The 20,770-nt window shown below is 48.4% G+C and overlaps 2 protein-coding genes across 5 annotated transcripts; one reads left to right on the forward strand and one right to left on the reverse strand.

Annotated features, from left to right (window-relative positions):
- The first annotated feature begins 726 nt into the window (after positions 1-726).
- SIRT4 (sirtuin 4) lies at positions 727-13,393 on the forward strand. 3 transcript variants are annotated; one of them, XM_053368043.1, is made up of 5 exons: positions 727-860; positions 2,538-3,046; positions 5,485-5,779; positions 8,330-8,520; positions 12,494-13,393. In XM_053368043.1, the coding sequence occupies exons 2-4, from the start codon at positions 2,538-2,540 to the stop codon at positions 8,480-8,482; spliced, it is 957 nt and encodes a 318-aa protein (XP_053224018.1). In that variant the 5' UTR covers positions 727-860; the 3' UTR covers positions 8,483-8,520; positions 12,494-13,393. The 3 variants fall into 3 exon arrangements, with proteins under 3 accessions (XP_053224018.1, XP_053224016.1, XP_053224017.1); XM_053368041.1 differs by having other exon boundaries at positions 729-860; positions 8,330-8,524; XM_053368042.1 differs by lacking the exon at positions 727-860 and adding an exon at positions 1,115-1,375 and having other exon boundaries at positions 8,330-8,524.
- Positions 13,384-20,320, reverse strand: LOC128403344 (hydroxysteroid 11-beta-dehydrogenase 1-like protein A). Of its 2 annotated transcripts, none has more exons than XM_053368045.1 (6): positions 20,197-20,320; positions 18,535-18,665; positions 17,371-17,482; positions 15,834-16,022; positions 14,867-15,010; positions 13,384-13,788 (listed from the first exon to the last, which is right to left on the reverse strand). In XM_053368045.1, the coding sequence occupies exons 1-6, from the start codon at positions 20,276-20,278 to the stop codon at positions 13,574-13,576; spliced, it is 873 nt and encodes a 290-aa protein (XP_053224020.1). In that variant the 5' UTR covers positions 20,279-20,320; the 3' UTR covers positions 13,384-13,573. The 2 variants fall into 2 exon arrangements, with proteins under 2 accessions (XP_053224020.1, XP_053224022.1); XM_053368047.1 differs by having other exon boundaries at positions 18,535-18,722; positions 20,197-20,272.
- Positions 20,321-20,770: the final 450 nt, after the last annotated feature.

Below are 20,770 nucleotides of genomic sequence, written 5' to 3' on the forward strand. Positions count from 1 at the left end.
CCACCTAGCAGTTCAAAAGCACGTCAAAGTGCAAGTAGATAAATAGGTACCGCTCCAGCGGGAACGTCTGTGGAATGTGGGTGGCGCTGTGGGTTAAACCACAGAGCCTAGGACTTGCTGATCAGAAGGTAAGCAGTTCGAATCCCCGCAACAGGGTGAGCTCCTGTTGCTCGGTCCCAGCTCCTGCCAACCTAGCAGTTCAAAAGCACGTCAAAGTGCAAGTAGATAAATAGGCGGGAAGGTAAATGGCGTTTCCATGCAATGCTGTGGTTCGCCAGAAGCAGCTTAGTCATGCTGGCCACATGACCCAGAAGCTGTACGCCGGCTCCCTCGGCCAATAAAGCGAGATGAGCGCCGCAACCCTAGAGTCGGTCAGGACTGGACCTAATTGTCAGGGGTCCCTTTACCTTTACCTAGAACCATGCACACCACCTGGACCTCCTCAGAGAGAAAAGGTGGAGGCTGCAAATGCATTAAATAAATTTAAACTCCCCTCCAGATGTTGTCAGCTGCAACTCCCACCACCCCCTCGCCATGCTGGCTGGAGGTGATGGGAGGTGAAATCCGGAGGGCGCCAGGTCGGGGAAGGTCGTTCTAGAACCTCCCCAAGTTCCACAGAACCCAGCGGCTCCTCTGATCTCACAATACAACCGGGCTTTGAAATGCGATCAAAAACCACACCCGGGCAAAAGCAGGTTTTCCCAGCCCGACCAGCTGTTCACGCACCCGGTGCATTGTGGGAGTTGTAGTTCCCTCCGCCTGCCTGCTGCGGGAACTGCATCCCCCAGCAGGCTGTGCTTCCTCGGCCCTCCACGCGGCTGCAATAGAGGTCAAGTGCACCCTCTGGGGTGCAGCGCGAGGTGAGGGTCGCGTGTCGCTTACCGCGGGGTGAAACCCAGGACGCGCCATTCGGAGGGAGGGAGGGAGAGAAATGGTCCAGGTCCCCTTTGCAGAGGATGACCATTTCTCCTGCTTGCCCCTCCCCTGGCTGGTTACATGTATGGGGTCGAGAGTTACATAACGAGGCGGCGATCCTCTGCACTCACAGAAAGTGCTGCACCGACAAAAATAGATCCAAGTCCAAAATGCAGCTGGGGCGGGGGGGGGGGTAGAGAAGGGAAATTTTGATGTTCCTCCCCCAAGCGCCCCAGAGGCAACATTAGATTTAATGGGGTCGCTGCCCTATAACCTTTGCGTAAGCTACCGAGGGGCATGTCTTTTAAAAATCCTAAGCCCTTTTATAGTTCTCGTTGGTTGGATGAGCACTTTTAGGAACCTTTCATTTCATTCCCTCTCCCTCTTAAGTGTTTTTAATTGATTATCAAGTGGGTTTCGGAGACCTTTCCTTGTGCAAAGCAGTGAAGAAATGGAATAGGTAACATTATCATAAAAGAACTTTGAAACAGGGGGTGTCTCTCTGTCCCCTCGATTTAGCCAATCTATAGAAGGAGGGTGATGATGTAATAATAATAATAATAATAATAATAATAGTAAAGTTGAAAGGCACCCTGAGGATCATCTAGTCCAACCCCCTGCAAAGCAGGAATATAAAACTGTCCCATATGGGGATCAAACCTGCAACCTTGGCATTATCAGCAGCACGCTCTAACCAACAGAGCTATGAATAATAATAATAATAATAATAATAGCCAATTTAAGCTGCAATCTGAGTAGGCATGAGAGAACGATTGTGGCTTAGTGGCTAGATCATCAGGCAAGGATCTGGGAGACCAGAGTTCAAATCCTCACTCAGCCATGAAGCTCACTTGGGGCAGTCATTTGCTCTCAATCTGACCTACCATACAGAGTTGTTGTGAAGATAAAAGTATATACGCAACTTTGAGCTCCTTGGAGCAAAAGCTAGGAGATGAATTCAATAAAACAAACGAACAAATCGGAGTCACATGGGCTCAGCACCTCCCATTGAGAACACAGTCCAATTTTGGAACTTAAAAACCATTTTAAAGCTTTGAGCACCTTCCCCTAACCAGATGCCCTCCAGTGAGATGCCCATCCAGGCTAGGAGATCACAATGGTCCTCTTGTGCCACACAGTTAAACAAGTGCTGTGTCGTGGTTTAGGGAAACCCAGGTCCAAGCCATAGCTGTCAATGTTTCCCTTTTTTTAAAGGGAAATTCCTTTATTCTGAATAGGATTCCTCGCAAGAAAAGGTAAAAGTTGACACCTATGGTCCAAGCCCACCCTCGGCCACTTAGTGAGCTTGGAGCTTGTCATTTTTTCAGCCTAATGCTGGGGTGAGGAATCTGTGGCCCTCCAGATACGGCTCAACTCTCAATGCTTGGGGATGATAGCACTGGACGTTCCCCAACTCTGAATTTAAATTCTTGGGACCAGCCCGAGCCTTTGAGGCAAAAAACAGGGCCAGCCCAATGTGTTTTGTTGCCTGAGATGAAGCTCAGGAGCCTCCACCCCAAGTATCCAGTCTGCCTAAAGGTCAGGCCGGCTCTGAACAAAAAGCCATGTGAACAGAGTTTGAAAACAGCAGTCCTCACCTGTCCCCTTCTGTCCTCACCTAGATGAGCGTTACCTCTCTCCTGAAGGTCTTGGAAGGATGGCCCATCCGTGGACTTCACTGCTGTGGCTCCCACTCCTCCGTGGCCAAGGCTGACCAGACCCTGGCCTTTGTTCCCACCAGTCCTCCCCTGGACCCGGCGGAAGTCCAGAAGCTGCAAGAGTTTGTGAGCAGGGCCCGGAGGCTGTTCGTGTTGACCGGAGCAGGAATCTCCACCGAATCTGGAATCCCGGACTATCGCTCTGAAGGCGTGGGCCTCTACTCCCAGACGGATCGGCGTCCCGTCCAGCACGCTGAATTTCTGCGGAGTGCCCGGGCCCGCCAGAAGTACTGGGCCAGGAGCTTTGTCGGCTGGCCCCAGTTTTCAGCCCACCAGCCCAACATCGCCCACTTGGCCCTGAGGAACTGGGAGGCACTGGGGAAACTGCACTGGCTGGTGACCCAGAACGTAGACGCCCTGCATGCCAAGGCCGGAAGCCAGCGTTTGACAGAGCTTCACGGCTGCATCCACAGGTTGGGGAGAGTGGCGTGGGGGAGGCTGGTTGATGGAAAAAGGGGAGTGCAACTTTGCAACTGGGATGAGCTCATCCTGGAGATGCGAGCGTCAGTTGGGGGGGTTGTTGGCCCCACAAATCCCCTTGCTGAAAAATAAAAGGGGCGAGCGATTGGTCTGCATTGCCGTAACCATAAGGTAAAGGTAAAGGGACCCCTGACCATTAGGTCCAGTCGTGACTGACTCTGGGGTTGCGGCGCTCATCTCACTTTATTGGCCAAGGGAGCCGGCGTACAGCTTCCGGGTCATGTGGCCAGCATGACTAAGCCGCTTCTGGCGAACCAGAGCAGCGCACGGAAACACCGTTTACCTTCCCGCCGGAGCAGTACCTATTTATCTACTTGCCCTTTGTCGTGCTTTAGAACTGCTAGGTTGGCAGGAGCAGGGACCAAACAATGGGAGCTCACCCCGTTGCAGGGATTCAAACCGCCGACCTTCTGATTGGCAAGTCCTAGGCTCTGTGGTTTAACCCACAGTGCCACCCGTTTCCTGTGCATGGTTGTACCCCCTCCTTATTTATTCCCCTCCTGTGGAGTAGGTTAGGCTGGGATGGTTTAACCCACAGCGCCACCCGCGTCCCTGCCATAACCATAGAGAGATATAAAAAGTAACCGCTGCAAGTGCCTTTAAAATGCACACTGTTACTGCCCAGAGATGGAAAGAAGATAAAGTCCCTACCAGAGAAGAATGGCAGGTGAAGTTAAAGACCTTTGTAAACAGTTAAAATCGTTAGTAGGATTGGAATATCGCTTGTAGTTTAATGGTGAATTCTGGACACAATGGAAGAGGTAAAAGGTTTGGATTATCATAAAAGATGCAGGAGGAAATGACTAATAATAGGACCCACAAAGAGGAGGGTGGAAGTCCAGGAGATTCATTGGAATCTTGTTTTTATGATTTATGTTTGATATATCTCTATAAAATTTTAAGTTGAGAAACCAAATAAATAAATTTTAAAATAAAATAAAATGCACCCTGTGGTTGTTATTGTTGCTGTTTTACAATTTGATCTTGAAGGAAAACAACAACAACAACAGCAACAATTTATATGCTATCCATCTGACTGGGTGCTTGGAGTCACAGGACTACAGTTGATTATTTTTTTGTTGCATATATTTCAACAATCCCAAAGTTTGAAAGGCATTAGCACAGACGTTGCAAAAGTGGGGTAATCCGTGGTGGTACAACTTCATTGAAGAAGAAAGCAACGGTTACCCAGACCTCATTCCTGGTTCTGAAAGGGCCCCAATGACAGTTTGTGCTTCGGGGCCCCCCAAAATGTAGGTCCACCATAGCCTAGAGACGGCAGGGATCGAACCTGGGACCTTCTGCACGCAGAGTAGGCAGTGCAATGGAACAGTGGTCCTTTTCTTATAGATACAGCAAGACTCCAGTCCTCATGGTTCTGAACTATGGAACTCTCTCCCACAGGAGGTCACCAACCTAGATGACTTTAAAAGACAAATTCATGGCTGTTGATGGCTACTAGCCGTGAATGCTAGGCTTTGCCACCCCAGTGGGAGGCAGCAACACTTCTGAATACCGCTTGCTGGAAGGAGAGAGGGCTCTTGTGCTCAAATCCTGCTTGCCAGTTTCCCACAGGCATGTTGTTGTCCACTGTGAGAACAGGACGCTGAACTAGTTGGGCCATTGGCCTGATCCAGCAGGCTCTTCTTACGTTCTTATAAATAAAGTGCTGATTTAAATAGGAACCTATCCCAGGCTGAATCAGACCACTGGTCCATTGAATGGAAGTGTTGTCTGTGCTGCTACAGCCCTTCCCCTAAAATAAATTAATATTCCAGTCTATGGGTTGGCAAACTAAGGCCCACGGGCCCATTCAGGCCCAATTCCCTTCTGGATCCGGTCCGCGGACGGGCCGGGAATCGCCGCATGGATCGCCAGCACGCGCATTTTTCCCCTCTCCCTCACACGGCGTTAGTGGCGCCTCCTCCCTCTCTCCTCCTGACTTCTCCCTGCCCTGCCTAGAGGAGGAAGGGGCTGGGCTTTGTTGGTGCCAGCAGCAGCAGCGCTTGAGCAGCCGCCATTTTAAACAGCACCTCTCTGGAGCCCTTTCGCGCGCCGCTCATCGTCCCCCTGCCGCCACCAGCCCCTGCCGCTCTCAAGACGCAGGTAAGCAGCCACCGGGGTTCGTGGTGCTCTTGCATCATCTCCCCCCCCAAAACAAAATATAGTCCGGCCCCCCACAAGGTCTGAGGGACAGTGGACCGGCCCCCTGCTGAAAAAGTTCGCAGTCCCCCGTTCTGGTCCTTATGGCTAGAACAAAAAACTCAGAGCTGAATTAAACGGGATAATAGGCTACTGTGAAAACAGGCTGCTACATAGGCCCCATTTGGCTTGATCCAGCAGGCCCTCATGTTTTTATGTTGCCTCGCAGGGTCTTGTGCCTCAGTTGCGGAGACCGGACGCCCCGCACTGACCTCCAGGAGCGCTTTGAGGCCTTGAACCCCACCTGGAGAGCCGAGGCGCATGGGGTGGCCCCGGACGGCGACGTCTTCCTGTCTGAAGAAGAGGTGCGCACTTTCCTCGTCCCCCCATGTGGCAAGTGCGGCGGGAACCTCAAACCAGACGTGACGTTCTTCGGAGATTCCGTGAGCAAGGAGAAAGTGGACTTTGTGTACCAGCGCCTGGGCGAGGCCGATTCGGTCCTGGTGGCGGGGTCCTCTTTGCAGGTGGGTGCCCCCACAGCCAGCGAGGAGCTGGACCTGGGAGCAGAGGAGAGGCGGTCGATTTCTCCCCCCAGTCCCAGCCCCACCCCGCAAAGGCAGGTTCAGATTTAGCTGCATTGAGCATACAATTCTCTGAATTAGAACCGCGGTGTTTATATACCACGTTCCCAAAATTTGTCTCGGTTATCTCTACAAAATGGGATGTGGGCGAATCCCCGTGACGGGGTGAGTTCCCGTTGCTCAGTCCCTGCTCCTGCCAACCTAGCAGTTCGAAAGCACGTCAAAGTGCAAGTAGATAAATAGGTGCCGTTCCGGTGGGAAAGTAAACAGCGTTTCCTTGCGCTGCTCTGGTTCGCCAGAAGCGGCTTAGTCATGCTGGCCACATGACCCGGAAGCTGTACACCGGCTCCCTCGGCCAGTAAAGCAAGATGAACGCCACAACCCCAGAGTCGGTCACGTCTGGACCTAATGTTCAGGGGTCCCTTTACCTTTACCTTATCTGTACAAAAACCTTGTGAGGTTTGTTTTCTTACTGCTTTCATATCCCGCCCCCAAGGAACACAAGGCGACGTTTTCGTCGTTCTCCCCCTCCTTGTTTCAGTCCCCACAACAACCCTGTGAGGTAGGTTAGGCTGAGAGAGGCAGGGACTGGCTCAAGGTCGCCCAGTAAGCTTGTGGTGGAGTGGGAAATTTGAACCCTGGTCTCCTAGTCCAACACTCTAACACCACACTGGCTCTCAGGCTGCAGAGTATTCTTATATGCAAGTGAGATATGCCAGGAAATCTTGCAGTGTTAACGTGCCAGCTCGTTTTCAGGCTCAATTCAAGGAGCTCGCATTAATGTTTGAATCCCTACATAAGCCAGGCCCCAAATATCTGAAAGGCCACCTCCTTCCCTACAGAACCTGTCGGGTGCTGAGATGGGCAGAGGAGACCCTCTTGGTAGTTCCTCCACCTTCAGAGGCTCAGGGTGGCAGCAGCCCAGGAAAGGGCCTTCTCTGTGGTGGCCCCTAAGCTGTGAAACATACACCTCTTCACACTGCCGTTGGACATTTGAGTGTCATTTTTTAAACTGTGTTAAACAGTTCCGATTTAATTGTTTGTTTGTTTAAACAACAACAACAGCCACATTCCCTATCTCACATTCAGGAGCTTTTGCCAGCCCATTAAACAGCCCGTTAAACAGCCCCTACTGCTGTAGAGGACTGGGTTGATCAATTCATTCTTTAATCTCTCCCTGCCCCCACCCTGGTTTTCTCCCCCACCTCTCTCTTCTCTATAACTCTGAGGTCCCCAACATAGCATCTGAGGTCTCTAACGTAGCAGCAGTGGGCACCACACCGCCTTCACACAGACAGACAGACAGACAGACAGACAGACAGACAGACAGACAGACACACACATATATATATACATACACACACATACACACATATATACACACAGACTATGTCCCCCAAGGCCTTTGCCTCTTCCAATTTTTAAAAATTAGATATTATAACTTTTTGTTGTTTGATCGGGGGGGGGTTTGCCTGGTTAAGGAATGCTGTTGCCCACCTCCTTTTTTATTTTTTGTCTGTGTTTTATCTGGCATTTCCTATGCTTTTTTCTGGGCAGGGAGCAATATTCTCCATTATCAGTTTCTCTTCTGTGAAATGGGTATTTTTGCAGTGCCCAGGACAGTGGCTTAGATTGCCGAATGTGTGCCCAGATCCAAAAAGTTTGAGGACTGTTCTGATTGCTAGCCAATGTTTCACGGGTGCTGTGCATGCTCAGTCCCCACTGGGTCAATTTGTTTCAAGAGTTTTCTGTTCAAGGTCCTGGCTGTTGATCTCCAACTACTGCAAACTTTGCTGACAGCAGCAAAACTATGCATTGCCCAATCTTGGAAATGTAAATAAAAAAAATCAATTAAAAGAATCAATCACCCACGATTACAGAAGAAAACCAGGGAAACAGCCTTGTATATAAAGCAAGCACATAATAGAGATAAAAATTACAATAATTATCCATGCCTTTGCTCATGCAATTCTGGAATGACAAAGTATCTTTCCATAGAAAGTATATATGTTAATTTAATTGTCTGCCACTATGTATTATTTCATAGAATCATATAAATGTAAAGTTGGTGGGACCCAGCTTGCTGCAATGCACCTGTTCTTTCTCCTCCCTCCATTATTATTATTATTATTATTATTATTATTATTATTATTATTATTAATACCCCGACCATCTGGCTGGGTTGCTCCAGCCACACTGGGCGGCTTCGAATACATATAAAAACATAATAAAACATTGAACATTAATAATAGCAGTCTGATCCAATACAAAAAATGTCACAATAACTTTAAAATAAACAACTTATGTCAAATAAAGCAACATTCAATAATCCATTGGAATATAAAAGTAACTATTAAAATTAAATATCAGCAAATACAGTGGAACCTCGGTTTTCGAACGTAATCTGTTCTGGAAGCCCGTTTGACTTCCGAAACATTTGAAAACCGAGGATCAAAGGGCTGCCTGACCATCTCCTGCCACATGTCTCAACAGGTATACTCAGCGTACAAGTTTGCACTCGCAGCCCGCGACGGGAAGCTACCGATGGCCGTTGTCAACATTGGCCCGACCAGGGCAGATTCCTTTGTGACTCTGAAACTGAATTCTCGTTGCGGGGAGCTGCTGCCTCTGATTGTCCTAAAGTGACCCAAATCGACACCCCGGGGGAGCAACCCCTCTCTGGGGTAGGTAAGTGTCCCCACACTCTTGCAGCCCAGCAGAGTTAGGCCCTCAGTTGGTCATGTCTGGTGCTGGAACCCAAAGGGCATGAGGCCAGGGAAGAATCAGAATTCAGAATCATAGAATAGTAGAGCTGGAAGGGACCCCTGGGGGTCATCTATTCCAACCCCTGCAATGCAGGAGGCACAGCTAAAGAATCCATGACAGGTAACCATAAAAATAAGAATAATAATAAATAATAATTTATTTATACCCCGCCCATCTGGCTGGGTTTCCCCAGCCACTCTGGGCGGCTTCCAACAAAGTACAGTGGTACCTCGGGTTAAGTACGCAATTCGTTCTGGAGGTCCGTTCTTACCCTGAAACTGTTCTTAACCTGAAGCACCACTTGAGCTAATAGGGCCTCCTACTGCGGTCGCGCCGCCGGAGCACGATTTCTGTTCTTACCCTGAAGCACAGTTCTTAACCTGAAGCACTATTTCCGGGTTAGCGGAGTCTGTAACCTGAAGCTTATGTAAGCTGAAGCTTATGTAACCTGAGGTACCACTGTATTAAAATACAGTAGTCTGTTAAACATTAAAAGCTTCCCTGAAGAGGGCTGCCTTCAGATGTCTTCTAAAAGTCTGGTAGTTGTTCTTCTCTTTGACATCTGGTGGGAGGGTGTTCCACAGGGCGGGTGCCACTACCATCTAACCTCCAACAATGGAGAGCCCACCGTCTTCTAAGGTTGTTGTTTTTGTTGTGTTATATGCCACCCATCTGACTGGGTTGCCCCAGCCACTCTGGGCGGCTTGCAACAAATTAGAACATCAAACACAGCAAAACATCAAACATTAAAAGCTTCCCAAAAAGGCTGCCTTCAGATGTCTTCTAAAAGTTATGTAGTTGTTTATCTCCTTGACACCTGATGGGAGGGCATTCCACAAGATGGGCATGACTACAGAGAATTTCCTCTGCCTTTTTTCCTGTCACGTCTCTTCTCACAATGAGGGAACCGCCAGAAAGCCCTCGGAGCTGGACCTCAATGTCTGTACTGAACGAAGGGGGTGGAGATGCTCCTTCAGGTATACAGTCGTACCTCAGGTTACAGACGCTTCAGGTTACAGACTCCACTAACCCAGAAATTGTACCTCGGGTTAAGAACTTTGCTTCAGGATGAGAACAGAAATCGCTCGGTGGCAGCGGGAGGCCCCATTAGCTAAAGTGGTGCCTCAGGTTAAGAACAGTTTCAGGTTAAGAACGGACCTCCAGAACGAATTAAGTTCTTAACCCGAGGTACCACTGTATAGAGCTGGAGCTCTTTAGGGCTTTACAGGTCAGCACCAGCACTTCGAATTGTGCTCGGAAACGTACTGGGAGCCAATGTAGGTCTTTTAGGACCGGTGTTATGTGGTCCAGGCAGCTGCTCCCAGTCACCAATCTAGCCACTGCATTCTGAATTAGTTGGAAACAACAACTTTGAAGTCACCTTCAAAGGTAGCCCCACGTAGAGTGCATTACAGTAGCCAAGTGGGAGATGTTTAGTCATAATTTCCTTTCTTGTCATTTGAATCCATCAGTTCTGGTCCTTCCCTCAGAACAGCAGGAAGCAAGCTCGCTCGACCTTCCATGTGACAGCCCTTCAAATATTTGAAGGTGGCTATCCTGTCACCCCTCACAGTTGAAGGACCATGGAGAGCTCCAAGTGAGCCACTTGCTCCAGCAAAACTTGAGCTCAGACTGAGCCTGTACATGAGGGATGGAGAAGCTGTAGCCCTCCAGGTGCGGTACTCCAGTTCCCATCAGCCCCAGCCAGCATAGCCAGTGCTCAGGGATGATGGGAGTCCAGCAACATCTGAAGGACCACAGCATAGCACCTGTTGCTGTGTGGGTTGAACAGATTGAGGAAATGTGCATCAGTGAGGCAGAACTATGGAACTCACCGCCGCAGGATGCAATGACCGTCGCCAACTTGGATGTCTTTTTAAAAAAGGATTCGATTAATTCATGGAGGAATTTAAAGCAGGGGCTGGCAACCTAAGGCCCATGGTCTGGAAGGCGCCCATGGAGGCCGTTTAATTGGCCCACGAGCCACCCCTGAACCAAGCCGCCTGCTCAGCGAGTCCCTGCACACTGCACTAAACCGGCGCGGCGTGGGGACTCTCTTCTGCGGCTCCAGAAATCGCTTCTGTGCATGCCCAGATGCCAAAAATTGCTTTTGCGCAGGCACAAAATGCAGTGTCTGGGCATGCGCAGAAGTGATTTCCAGCGCTGCGGACATGTGTGCAGATGTAATTTCTGGCGTTGCGCTGCGTCGGCCCGGCCCATGGAGGATCTCTGCTGGAGTGATCCGGCCCATGCCCGGTAAGCCTTGCCGACCCCTGCTTTAAAGGATGTGGCCAGTGCCTGGCGAAGTCTCAGAAGAGGGCAGAATGAGACTCCAAAGAGGCTTTGATTCCTTGTCCCTTCATATGATTAGAAGGCCAGAAAAAAACCCCCAATCAAAATTAGTTAACATGTGAATTTAAGAAGAGAGTGCCGGATCAGACCAGTGGTCCAGCATCTTGTTCTCACAGCGGCCAACTAGATGCCTTTTCTGAGAAACCTTCAAGTAGGACCCAAGCACAAGAGCCCTCTCCCGTCCAGTGTTTCCCTGCAGCTCGTATCCAGAAATATTACTGCCTCCCACTGCCTAGGCAGAACATAGCCTAGCATCCATTACTGGCCTTCTCCTCCATGAATCCATCCAATCCTTTTTTCAAAAGACATCCAAGTTGGTGACGGTCATTGCATCCTGTGGCAGTGAGTTCCGTAGTTCTGCCTCACTGATGCACATTTTCTCAATCTGTTCAACCCACACATCAACAGGTGCTAAGCTGTGTTCCTCCAGATGTTGCTGGACTCCCATCATCCCTGAGCACTGGCCATGCTGGCTGGGGCTGAAGGGAACTGGAGTACCACACCTGGAGCGCTACAGCTTCTCCATCCTTCATGTACAGGCTTAGTCCAAGCTCAAGTTTTGCTGGAGCAAGTGGCTCACTTGGAGCTCTCCATGGTCCTTCAACTGTGAGGGGTGACAGGATAGCCACCTTCAAATATTTGAAGGGCTGTCACATGGAAATTCAAGCGAGCTTGCTTCCTGCTGCTCCGAGGGGAGGACTAGAACCAATGGATTCAAATCATAGAACTGTAGAGTTCGAAGACACCCAAAGGTCATCCAATCTAGCCCCCTGCAATGCAGGAATCACAGCTAAAAAGCCCCTCTCCCATGGCCAATCTACGCAAGAGAGAGAATTTTGTCCTCTTCAGTCTCTTGCATGCTACATATGGTTTTATCACCTGGAAAGGCACACCCCAGTTTAACAGCACAGTTCAAGATTGCGGCCACTTCACCAAAAAATAATTTTTAAAAAGATAGGAAACTTTAAACAAAACAGAGCCGAGGAGTTCTGTCCTGTTTCCACTTGCTATTTTTATTTATTCCACTCCACTTGGTTTATTTAAACCAAGGACTTGTACACTGACCACTAATAATGAATCATATGTTGTAGATATCATTGCAAATCTATTATGCTATTTTTGCAATGTACAAATGACATTAAAAAAATTAATTGTGGCCACTTTCTGGACAATCTTCAAACATCAAGTTTGCACTTGGGTCCTGCTGGTGGGCTCCCCTTGGGGGCACCTGGTTGGCCACTGTGGGAACAGGATTCTGGACCAGATGGGCCACTGCCCTGCCACAGTAGTTGGGTTCTCCTTATGCTCTCCTGGAACCTCCAGGTCTAGGGGCAGTCTATCCTGATTCTTGAATTCCTGGGGGCATTTGGTCCCTGTGAGAGCAGGAGGTTGGACTAGACAGGCCACTGGCCTGATGCAGCGAGTTTCTCCTTAGGTCCTTTATGCTGTTTAGCTTTCTTTGCAGCATCAACCTACTGGGGGGGCGAGGGGGGGCGGACGCACCAGCCTCACCACCTGCCATGTTTTTTCTCCTTCCAGGGCCGCTGCCAGCAACACTGCCACATCTTCCCAGAGCTCACCCAGCCCCACGTCCGCTCTCAACACGCCTGTGCTGGCCAAGTTCAGAGGCAGCAAAGATGAGGAGAAGGAGGACAGTGAAAACCCGGGTCCTGATTCTCAATCGACGGGGGCCTAAACAACTTTTGTGTACGGGGAGATGCTGTGTGAATTAAAAAGAAACCTCCGGTGCACACTGCTTCCCGGGGTGTGGCCTCTGCTGCGGATCTGGCAGAGAGGAAATGGCTACCGGTGGCCGGGAGAGGGGAGAAATCTTTCTGCCTTAGCGGGAGGGGATGCCTCCAAATGCTCTTTTTCAAAAGGATATGGCGGTACTACAATTCCCATCATCCCTAGCTAGCAGGATCAGCGGTTGGGGGTGATGGGGTTTGTAGTCTGAAAAAACAGCTGGAGACCTCTGTTTGGGAAACACTAGGATAGGGGAAGGGCTGCAGCTCAGCATAAGGCCGGTGCCTTTTGAAATCCGCTCTAAATGAGAGCCATGAGGACTAGAAACTTACTTCGTTTTCAGGGGAAGGGTGCAGCTCAGTGGCAGACCATCTCCTCTGCATGCAGGAGCTCTTGGGGCTGAATTTCCAGATCGGGCTGATGGACCTGACTTGGTGTAAGGCAGATTCCTATTTAAATCTGCTATTTGTTTAGAACAATGAGGACTAGGATCTTACTTCATTTTTAGGGGAGGGGCACAGCTGAGGGGTAGAGCTTTGCGTGCCGAAGTTACCATAAGTTCAGTCCCTGGCATCTCCAGGTAAGCTTGGGAAGGTCCCTTCCCTGAAACCATATGTTGTTTGGTTATGCAAAAAATAAGAACACCATAAAAATTGATGCATATATTCAGGGAAATGTGTATGTGAGTTAGAACTGCACACAAAAATGTGTTTATTAGGAGAGATTTGTACTTAAAACACTGTTGAATATTCAAGAGAGAGAGATTGAGAAATGCACCGGGAAGCACCCCCCCCCCCATAATTTGCAGCACCAGAACTTGTAGCTTTCCCACTCATAATTCTTTTCATAATCCACTTTCCCCACAAATAATTCTCAGAGGATTTTCTCCAGAATGTAGCTGTTGCTCATTATCTGGTCCACGTCTCCTGGCAGCCAATCTCTGAGGAGCATCAAAGGTTTCGTGAGCCAGTAAGGAAAGAAAACTTCCCTCACCCTCATGACGCCGCCCCTCACGATTGCCTGGGCGCAGAGCTCTTTCGAACTTGGCTTCATGGAGATCTTGCCTTCTACCATCCTCACAGCTGAGTCTGCGGGAAAGAACGCGGAAGGCAAGTCAGTGAGGAAAGGGCACCGGGCACCAGAGGATCTTGGAAGCTGCTGGTGGTCTGTCTACCTTGCTGCTGCCTACAGGGGCTGACGGTGGCTCTCCAGAGCTGCAGGCTCAGGAGTCTCACCCAGCCCTCCTGAAGATGCTTCCTGAAGATTACCTGCTCTGCTAGGTTGGCAGGAGCTGGGACTGAGCAACGGGAGCCCATCCCGTCGCGGGGATTTGAACTGCCGACCTTCTAATCGGCAAGCCCAAGAGGCTCAGTGGCTTAGACCACCACGCCACCCGCATCCCATCACGATGTTTAGCTTGTGTTATAAGAAAAAACTGCTGTTTTCCCCTTCTGGGCTATTCTAGAGCCCATATAGAGTCCTTAAGTGGGTTCCCTATCGGTAGGAGAAAATAGCAGAGGCCAAGAATATTGAGAAGCAAAGCGGCTAGTAAGCTTGATCTTTATTAAACTGTTGCAACAGGGTCCCCACTCACCACACGCAGGAGGGAGGAGAGAACCCTGAACAATGATGCGCAAGCCCTTAAAAGACTTTTGAAATTGCCCACCCTGTTGCCCAAGACCATCCCCCTAAAACAGCATCCATCCATCACAGAAGTAGGCAGTCTACATCAGAAATCCTGTTTGCCAGGATACCTCATAATGGTCACTGATTGCATTACCTGGGGCAGTCTGGCAATTCTTTTGTGATGGTTCATGCTTTAGTTCCTGAATCCAGGGCACAGGCTCACCCTATTCATACACAAATACACCCTTAAGACAGGATTTGCAAGAAAAGGAAAACGGGAAGGCTTCCCTCATTTTCCTCCCTTACTGCAGAGGAATATTTGGTCATTGGGAGTGTCAAAATGGCTTCAGGATTGCTCTCCTGTACTATTTCAGACACGTGGTTTATATACGTATGTATGTGTTTGCCTTGAACATTTATGAACATTTATTTTACATTTGAGACCTTAGAATTCTTACAACACTGGTGATATATCACGATGTTGAACACTGGATTATCACCCAGCCCTACTAAGCGGCTGCCCTACCTGGGGCTGCTTACCTGTGTCAATGTACCCCAACACGGCAACCGTGATGGGCATGTTGATTTCTCGAAGGCGCAGCTCTGTGCGCAAGGAGCTGTAGAATCCTTCCAGCGCAGCTTTGCTGGCGGCATATGGAACGGAGAAAGGGGCTGGAAGGCGGCCTGAGAGAAAACAGGAACATATTCCTACTTGGAAGGTTGCAGAATCTATTTCTCCAGAAACCAAAGGGGTTAAGGGGATGGAGCGACTGCCCCTCTGAGGGAACGTTGCAGCGTTTGGGACTTTTTAATTTAGAGGAGAGGCGAGTAAGGGGGCGACATGATAGAGATTTGTACAACTGACACAGAGAAAGCGGTGACAGAAAGGATTTTCTCCCCCACATGTTTTTTTCAGCAGAAGAATGGGGTGCGAGTGCTTTCCAATAAATTAACTAACAGAGGATTGGGAAATTTAGATGCAGGAGCTCTAGAAGGACCTAAGAAGAGCCCTGCTGAATCAGGCCAGCAGCCCATCTAGTAGTAGTAGTAGTAGTAGTAGTACGTTTATACCCCGTGCATCTGGCTGAGTTCCCCCAGCCACTTTGGACAGCTCCCAACAGAATTTTTAAAACACGATAAATACATCAAACATTCAAAGCTTCCCTAAACAGGGCTGCCTTCAGATGTCATCTAAAAGTCAGATAGTTGTTTATTTCCTTGACATCTGATGGGAGGGCGTTCCACAGGGCGGGTGCCACCACCGAGAAGGCCCTCTGCCTGGTTCCCTGTAACCTCACTTCTCGCAGTGAGGGAACCGCCAGAAGGCCCTCGGCACTGGACCTCAGTGTCTGGGCAGAATGATGGGGGTGGAGACACTCCTTCAGGTATACTGGGCCGAGGCCATTTAGGACTTAAAAGGTCAGCACCAGCACTTTGATTTGTGCTGAGAAAGTTTGGACCTCCTGAGATCACTTCGGCTGGGGGGTCTCCAGTCGCCTGCCCATACCGCATATGGACGATACCACGATGATGTTGCCACGGGACTCTTGCAACATGCTCAGGGCTGACACGGTGACCTGGACGTAGCTGAAGAAGTTGACCGTCATGGAGCTGATCACAGATTCCATGTCTCCTTGGTACGGGCCAAAACCAATTTTTCCACCGACATGATTCAGAACCAGCAGATCAAGCCCCCCTGCAAGGGAAAAGAGCACAGAGACCCTGAGTGGAAGAGAGAGAGCAACAACCATCTTAGGAGATGGACGGAGCTCAGCCTCTTCTCATGTCAACATATAGGCTACCCCTCAAAACCAGCCTGTGCCGAGCTCAGTCCTTTCATGATTTAGCTGCGGTTCCTTCGTTTCAGGGGGTTGGGCTAGATGACCCTTGGGGTCTCTCCCAACCTTACAATTCTCTGATACCAGCCTATGCAAGCCTGGTGCCCTCCTAATGTAGGAATGCAAGGAGAAATTTGGTTAGGCTTGCTTTAAGACAGCGTTTTCCGAACTTTTTTCTCCTTACCCAATAAAAAGCATTTTTCAGAAGCGTGATTTGCGCAAGCCAGTAAGGAAGATAGTAACGCAATGACATTCAAAATGGAAACTATGAATTGCCCATGTATTTAAAACCGACTTCAAACTATTTAGGTTAACGAAGTCTACAGAACTGATGGACGTAATCCGGTGACACCAGCTTTCACAGAATCACAGAATGATAGAGCTGGAAGATACACACAATCAATGAGAAATTGGAAACAAGTCAAAATCGATTAATCTCAAATGACTGGGGCTGATGGGAGTTGCTGTCCAAATTATCTGGAAGGCCAATCACATTGGGAAATGCTGGTCAACCCCCTTCCTTTCTTCCTCCCTCCCTCCCTCCCTGGCCAGGTTTAATTCAAATCCTTCAAACCTCCTATGGGAAAGGTTCTCAGGAATGGTGGAAGGAGAAAGAATTTGCCCATGTGAAGACCATCAGATGGAAACTCTTAACGCATATGGTTCTTAAATGTAAACTATATGTTGATCTCCACCAGCAGTTCCTAGATCAACTCTGCATCCCCAAATGGAAACCAGAATTAGAGGTCATACATTTTCTATTATTGGGGAATAATCAGGAGCTCACCAAGTTAGTGGCTAAATATCTTTATCTGGTTTTTTGTTGTCGAAACACATTGCAGATGTAATACTAGACTGCTTTGCCTCTTTCACTTGACAAATGTTTTGTGTCACTGGGAAGGCGGTAATTCTGTATTGATTTGCTATGGATGTTTGTATGCAATGCCAATAAAAGGTTTAATGATGATGATGATGATGATATACCATCCTTCATCAAAAGATCTCTGGGCAGATCTTTGCCAAGATGCAGGCAGACAAGGCCAATAGCCGAGGTGTCCCAGGGCAGAAGTCGTGTTCCCCTCAAGACGAAAGGGTTAAGGAGCCCTTTGCCTGTGCCTCAGGTAGCTTGTGTGGCAGCCTTTTGGGACCTGGAAGAACAGTTGCCACCCCTCCAAGTCTGGCTAGGGACTGGCCTTCCATCTTTACCCAAGACGTTCTTGGTTTCTTCCACAACATTCCGGGCAGAAGCCAAGTCACTCATATCTGAAACGACGTACGAAGCAGAGGCGGCTCCCAGTTTCAGACAATTCTGGACTACCTGGAGGAAACAAATAAATGGAAAACGAGCCCCAAAATGGAAAACGAGCGAGGTCCCAATTAAAGAAGATTGGCAACTTAAACTGATGGAATATGTTCAGCTTGCAGACTTAATTTATAGAATAAGAGAACAAGAAGAGTATACGTTTAAAGAAGACTGGGAAATGTTTATTGAATACATGGGTGAAAATTGTCTACACTTGAAAAGGTTGGCAGCTTTAAGACAAATTCAACAGTGTAAATAAATTTTGATGGATGTAAAAATGGAATATTGGATGGCTTAGTTTATGTGAAATATGCAGGGATCTATGGCATGCAAACTGAACCATGGAAAGAGAAGAAGGGAAGTCATTGATATTTTAAGGTTGTTTAAATGAATATTCTAAATTGTAAAATAGAAAAAACTTAATAAAAAAATGCAGAAATAGAAAACAAATAAAAATAAAGAGGGAACTTGAAAATGGCTTCTAAGCGGTTTTCAAGTATAAAATCCATTGTAAAATACTACAACGCACAATAAAACAATCCTATCTGAGCAGTAAAAAACAGCCACAAAATTTATTATACAGCGAGCCAGTTGAAAAACACCATAATTTAAAAAAATCAAAACAGTTGGATCAGGAAGATCAAGTTCAGGGGAATGTTCATCGGAAACAAGTGTGTCTTTAAAAACCAGTAGAATAGCAGTAGTGATGGTGAGTCATAAAATCATAGAATTATAGAGTTAGAAGAGACCCCAAGAGTCATCTAGTCCAACGCCTTAGAGCAAGGAGGGCGTTCCATAATGCCGGTGCCATCAGGGAAAAAGCCTCCATGTTCCCACAAGCCAATGGTCACCATCAGGGCATGGCTAAACTAAACCGGTTTCCATTATTAAACAACAGATTCTTGTGGGAGGGGAGCGTGGTCAGAAGGAGGGTCAGATGAGGAAGGAAGAGATGGGGGGGTATTTTTGAGAGGGGAGGGGAGGCTAAGGGTTGTAGCCAAACTAAGACTATTGGAATCAAGGTACCTGAGATTAACTACATTGGGGTCAAGGGATTAACAGTTTACCTTCTGGAGGCGTGTCTCATTCCTTGCTGTCAGCATCAAATGGGCCCCCATCCACGCGAACTCATAAGCCATTTGTTCCCCTATCCCTGTGCTTGATCCCGTCACCAGGACCCGTTTCCCTCGCACCATTTCTGGAGAGAGAGAAGGAGATGGTCAACATCAGCCACCCATGATGCAGATGTTCTGCACTGAAGTTCGTAAGAACAGAAACGTAAGGATAGGAGGAGAGTCTGGCCAAAGGGGCCCCCATGCAGTCACAGAATCACAGAGTTGGAAAAGACCCTTAGGATCATCTAGTCCAGGCCCCCCCAAACTCAGCCCTCCAGATGTTTTGGGACTACAACTCCCATCATCCCTAGCGAACAGGACCAGTGGTCAGGGATGATGGGATTGTAGTCCCAAAACATCTGGAGGGCCGAGATTGGAGATGCCTGATCTAGTCCAACCCCCTACAATACTGGAATATGCAGCTGTCCTCATATGGGGATCGAACCTGCAGCCTTGGTATTATCAGCCAACTGAGCTATCCAAACTATCCTGTTCTCGCAGTGGATGACTAAATGCCCCAAAGGGAAGCCCACAAGCAGGATCTGAGTGCAGCAGCACTCTCCCGTCTTCCAGCAATGGGGATTTAGAAGTATTACTGCCTCCTCCCTAGTAACTGATTTTATTTCACAAGATCAATATACGGCTGGATTGTAACAGAACGTCAACACCATTACGAAACAACAAAGCTGATGAAAGCAATTCTTTAAAACATTCAAATATTAAGTCAGAATAAATGATCATTACCCCCGAGTCTCAGGGGTGGTGGCAGCCCAAGGGAGGGTCTTTTCTGTGGTGGCCTCTAAGCTGCAGAACTCCCACTTCACAGAGATGCACTTTCGTTATACAGCTTTCAGCAAATGCTAAAGACGCACCTCTTTCGCCTGGCACCTGGGTCTTTAGGATCCCCCTTCTCCCCCAGTGATTGTAATTAAACTGTTTTTAAAGTTGTGTTTTGTTGTAACCCGCTCTGGAACCTTAGGGTGAAGGGATAGTTAGTTAATTAATGAAGAAGAAGAAGAAGAAGAAGAAGAAGAAGAAGAAGAAGAAGAAGAAGAAGAAGAAGGGGAAGAAAAAACACTAATGTAAAACATGGGCCAGGTTCCACGTATCTGGATAGGGTAGTCTAAACAAAAAAAGTTTTTAGCAAGTGCCAACAACAGACCCTCCAAGCTTCCCTATTTTCCAGGGACAATCCCATATTTACAGAAGCTCTCCCGGTTTCTGATCTGATCCTGAATGTCCCGCTTTTCCTTAGAACTTCCCTATTTTCTTTGGAGAAATGTTGGAGGGTAGTGATCCGACCCCCAAGCCATCTGAAGGTAGCCCTGTGTAGGGAGGTTTTTCAATGTTTTATTATATTTTCATATATGTTGGAAGCCGGGTGCGTGAGGTATAAATAGTAACTTCTTTGTTGTTGTTGTTGTTATGGAACAGGTGGTCCCTATTTTCATCGGATAAATGTTGGAGGGTATGCAACAACAGCAGAGCAAAGGTGCTTGTCTGGTGTCACTGGCATGCTATGTGCAAACTTTCCCGAGAACGGCAGAGGCATTTATGTGCAAGAGACGATCAAGGCCACGTTTCAGAAGAGGCAACCCTTCTCCCTTGGCTTACCTTCGGAGAAGCTTTCCCAGGTATAGGCATAGTAAACGAGGACAGCGATGAGGACAGGCGCGACGATCTTGAGCACCGCCATGGTTGACTAGGCAGCCAATCATTAACCTCGGCCAGCTGGACTTGTTTGGCGAGGTTCAGAAATCCACCCTTTGCCCTGTGGCCATCCAAAGCCTTTCCCAGAAATAAACAACTATCGGCGTAATAATAATAATAAATAATGATAATAATGTATTATTTATAGCCTGCCCATCTGGCTGGGTTTCCCCAGCCACTCTGGGCAGCTCCCAACAGAATATTAAAAACAATAAAACATCAGACGTTCGAACTTCCCTAAACAGGGCTGACTTCAGATGCCTTCTAAAAGTCAGATAGTTGTTTATTTCCTTGACATCTGATGGGAGGGCGTTCCACAGGGCGGGTGCCACTACTGAGAAGCCCCACTGCCTGCTTCCCTGTAACCTCACTTCTTGCAGGGAGGGAACTGCCAGAAGACCCTCGGAGGTGGACCTCAGCATCCGGGCTGAACGATGGGGGTGGAGATGCTCCTTCAGGTATACTGGGCTGAGGCCAT

The sequence above is a fragment of the Podarcis raffonei genome, chromosome 16, assembly GCF_027172205.1.
Source record: "Podarcis raffonei isolate rPodRaf1 chromosome 16, rPodRaf1.pri, whole genome shotgun sequence".
NCBI lineage: Eukaryota > Metazoa > Chordata > Lepidosauria > Squamata > Lacertidae > Podarcis > Podarcis raffonei.

Coding starts and splice junctions, on each gene's coding strand:
- LOC128403344 (XM_053368045.1), bottom strand. CDS start 20,278: ATGGCGGTGCTCAAGATCGTCGCGCCTGTCCTCATCGCTGTCCTCGTT. Junction 17,483..18,534: donor ATGAGACACGCCTCCAGAAG/GTAAACTGTTAA, acceptor TGTTTCCTCCAG/GTAGTCCAGAATTGTCTGAA. Junction 13,789..14,866: donor GTTGGGGTACATTGACACAG/GTAAGCAGCCCC, acceptor TCTTTCCCGCAG/ACTCAGCTGTGAGGATGGTA.
- SIRT4 (XM_053368043.1), top strand. CDS start 2,538: ATGAGCGTTACCTCTCTCCTGAAGGTCTTGGAAGGATGGCCCATCCGT. Junction 3,047..5,484: donor CTTCACGGCTGCATCCACAG/GTTGGGGAGAGT, acceptor GTTGCCTCGCAG/GGTCTTGTGCCTCAGTTGCG. Junction 5,780..8,329: donor TGGCGGGGTCCTCTTTGCAG/GTGGGTGCCCCC, acceptor ATGTCTCAACAG/GTATACTCAGCGTACAAGTT.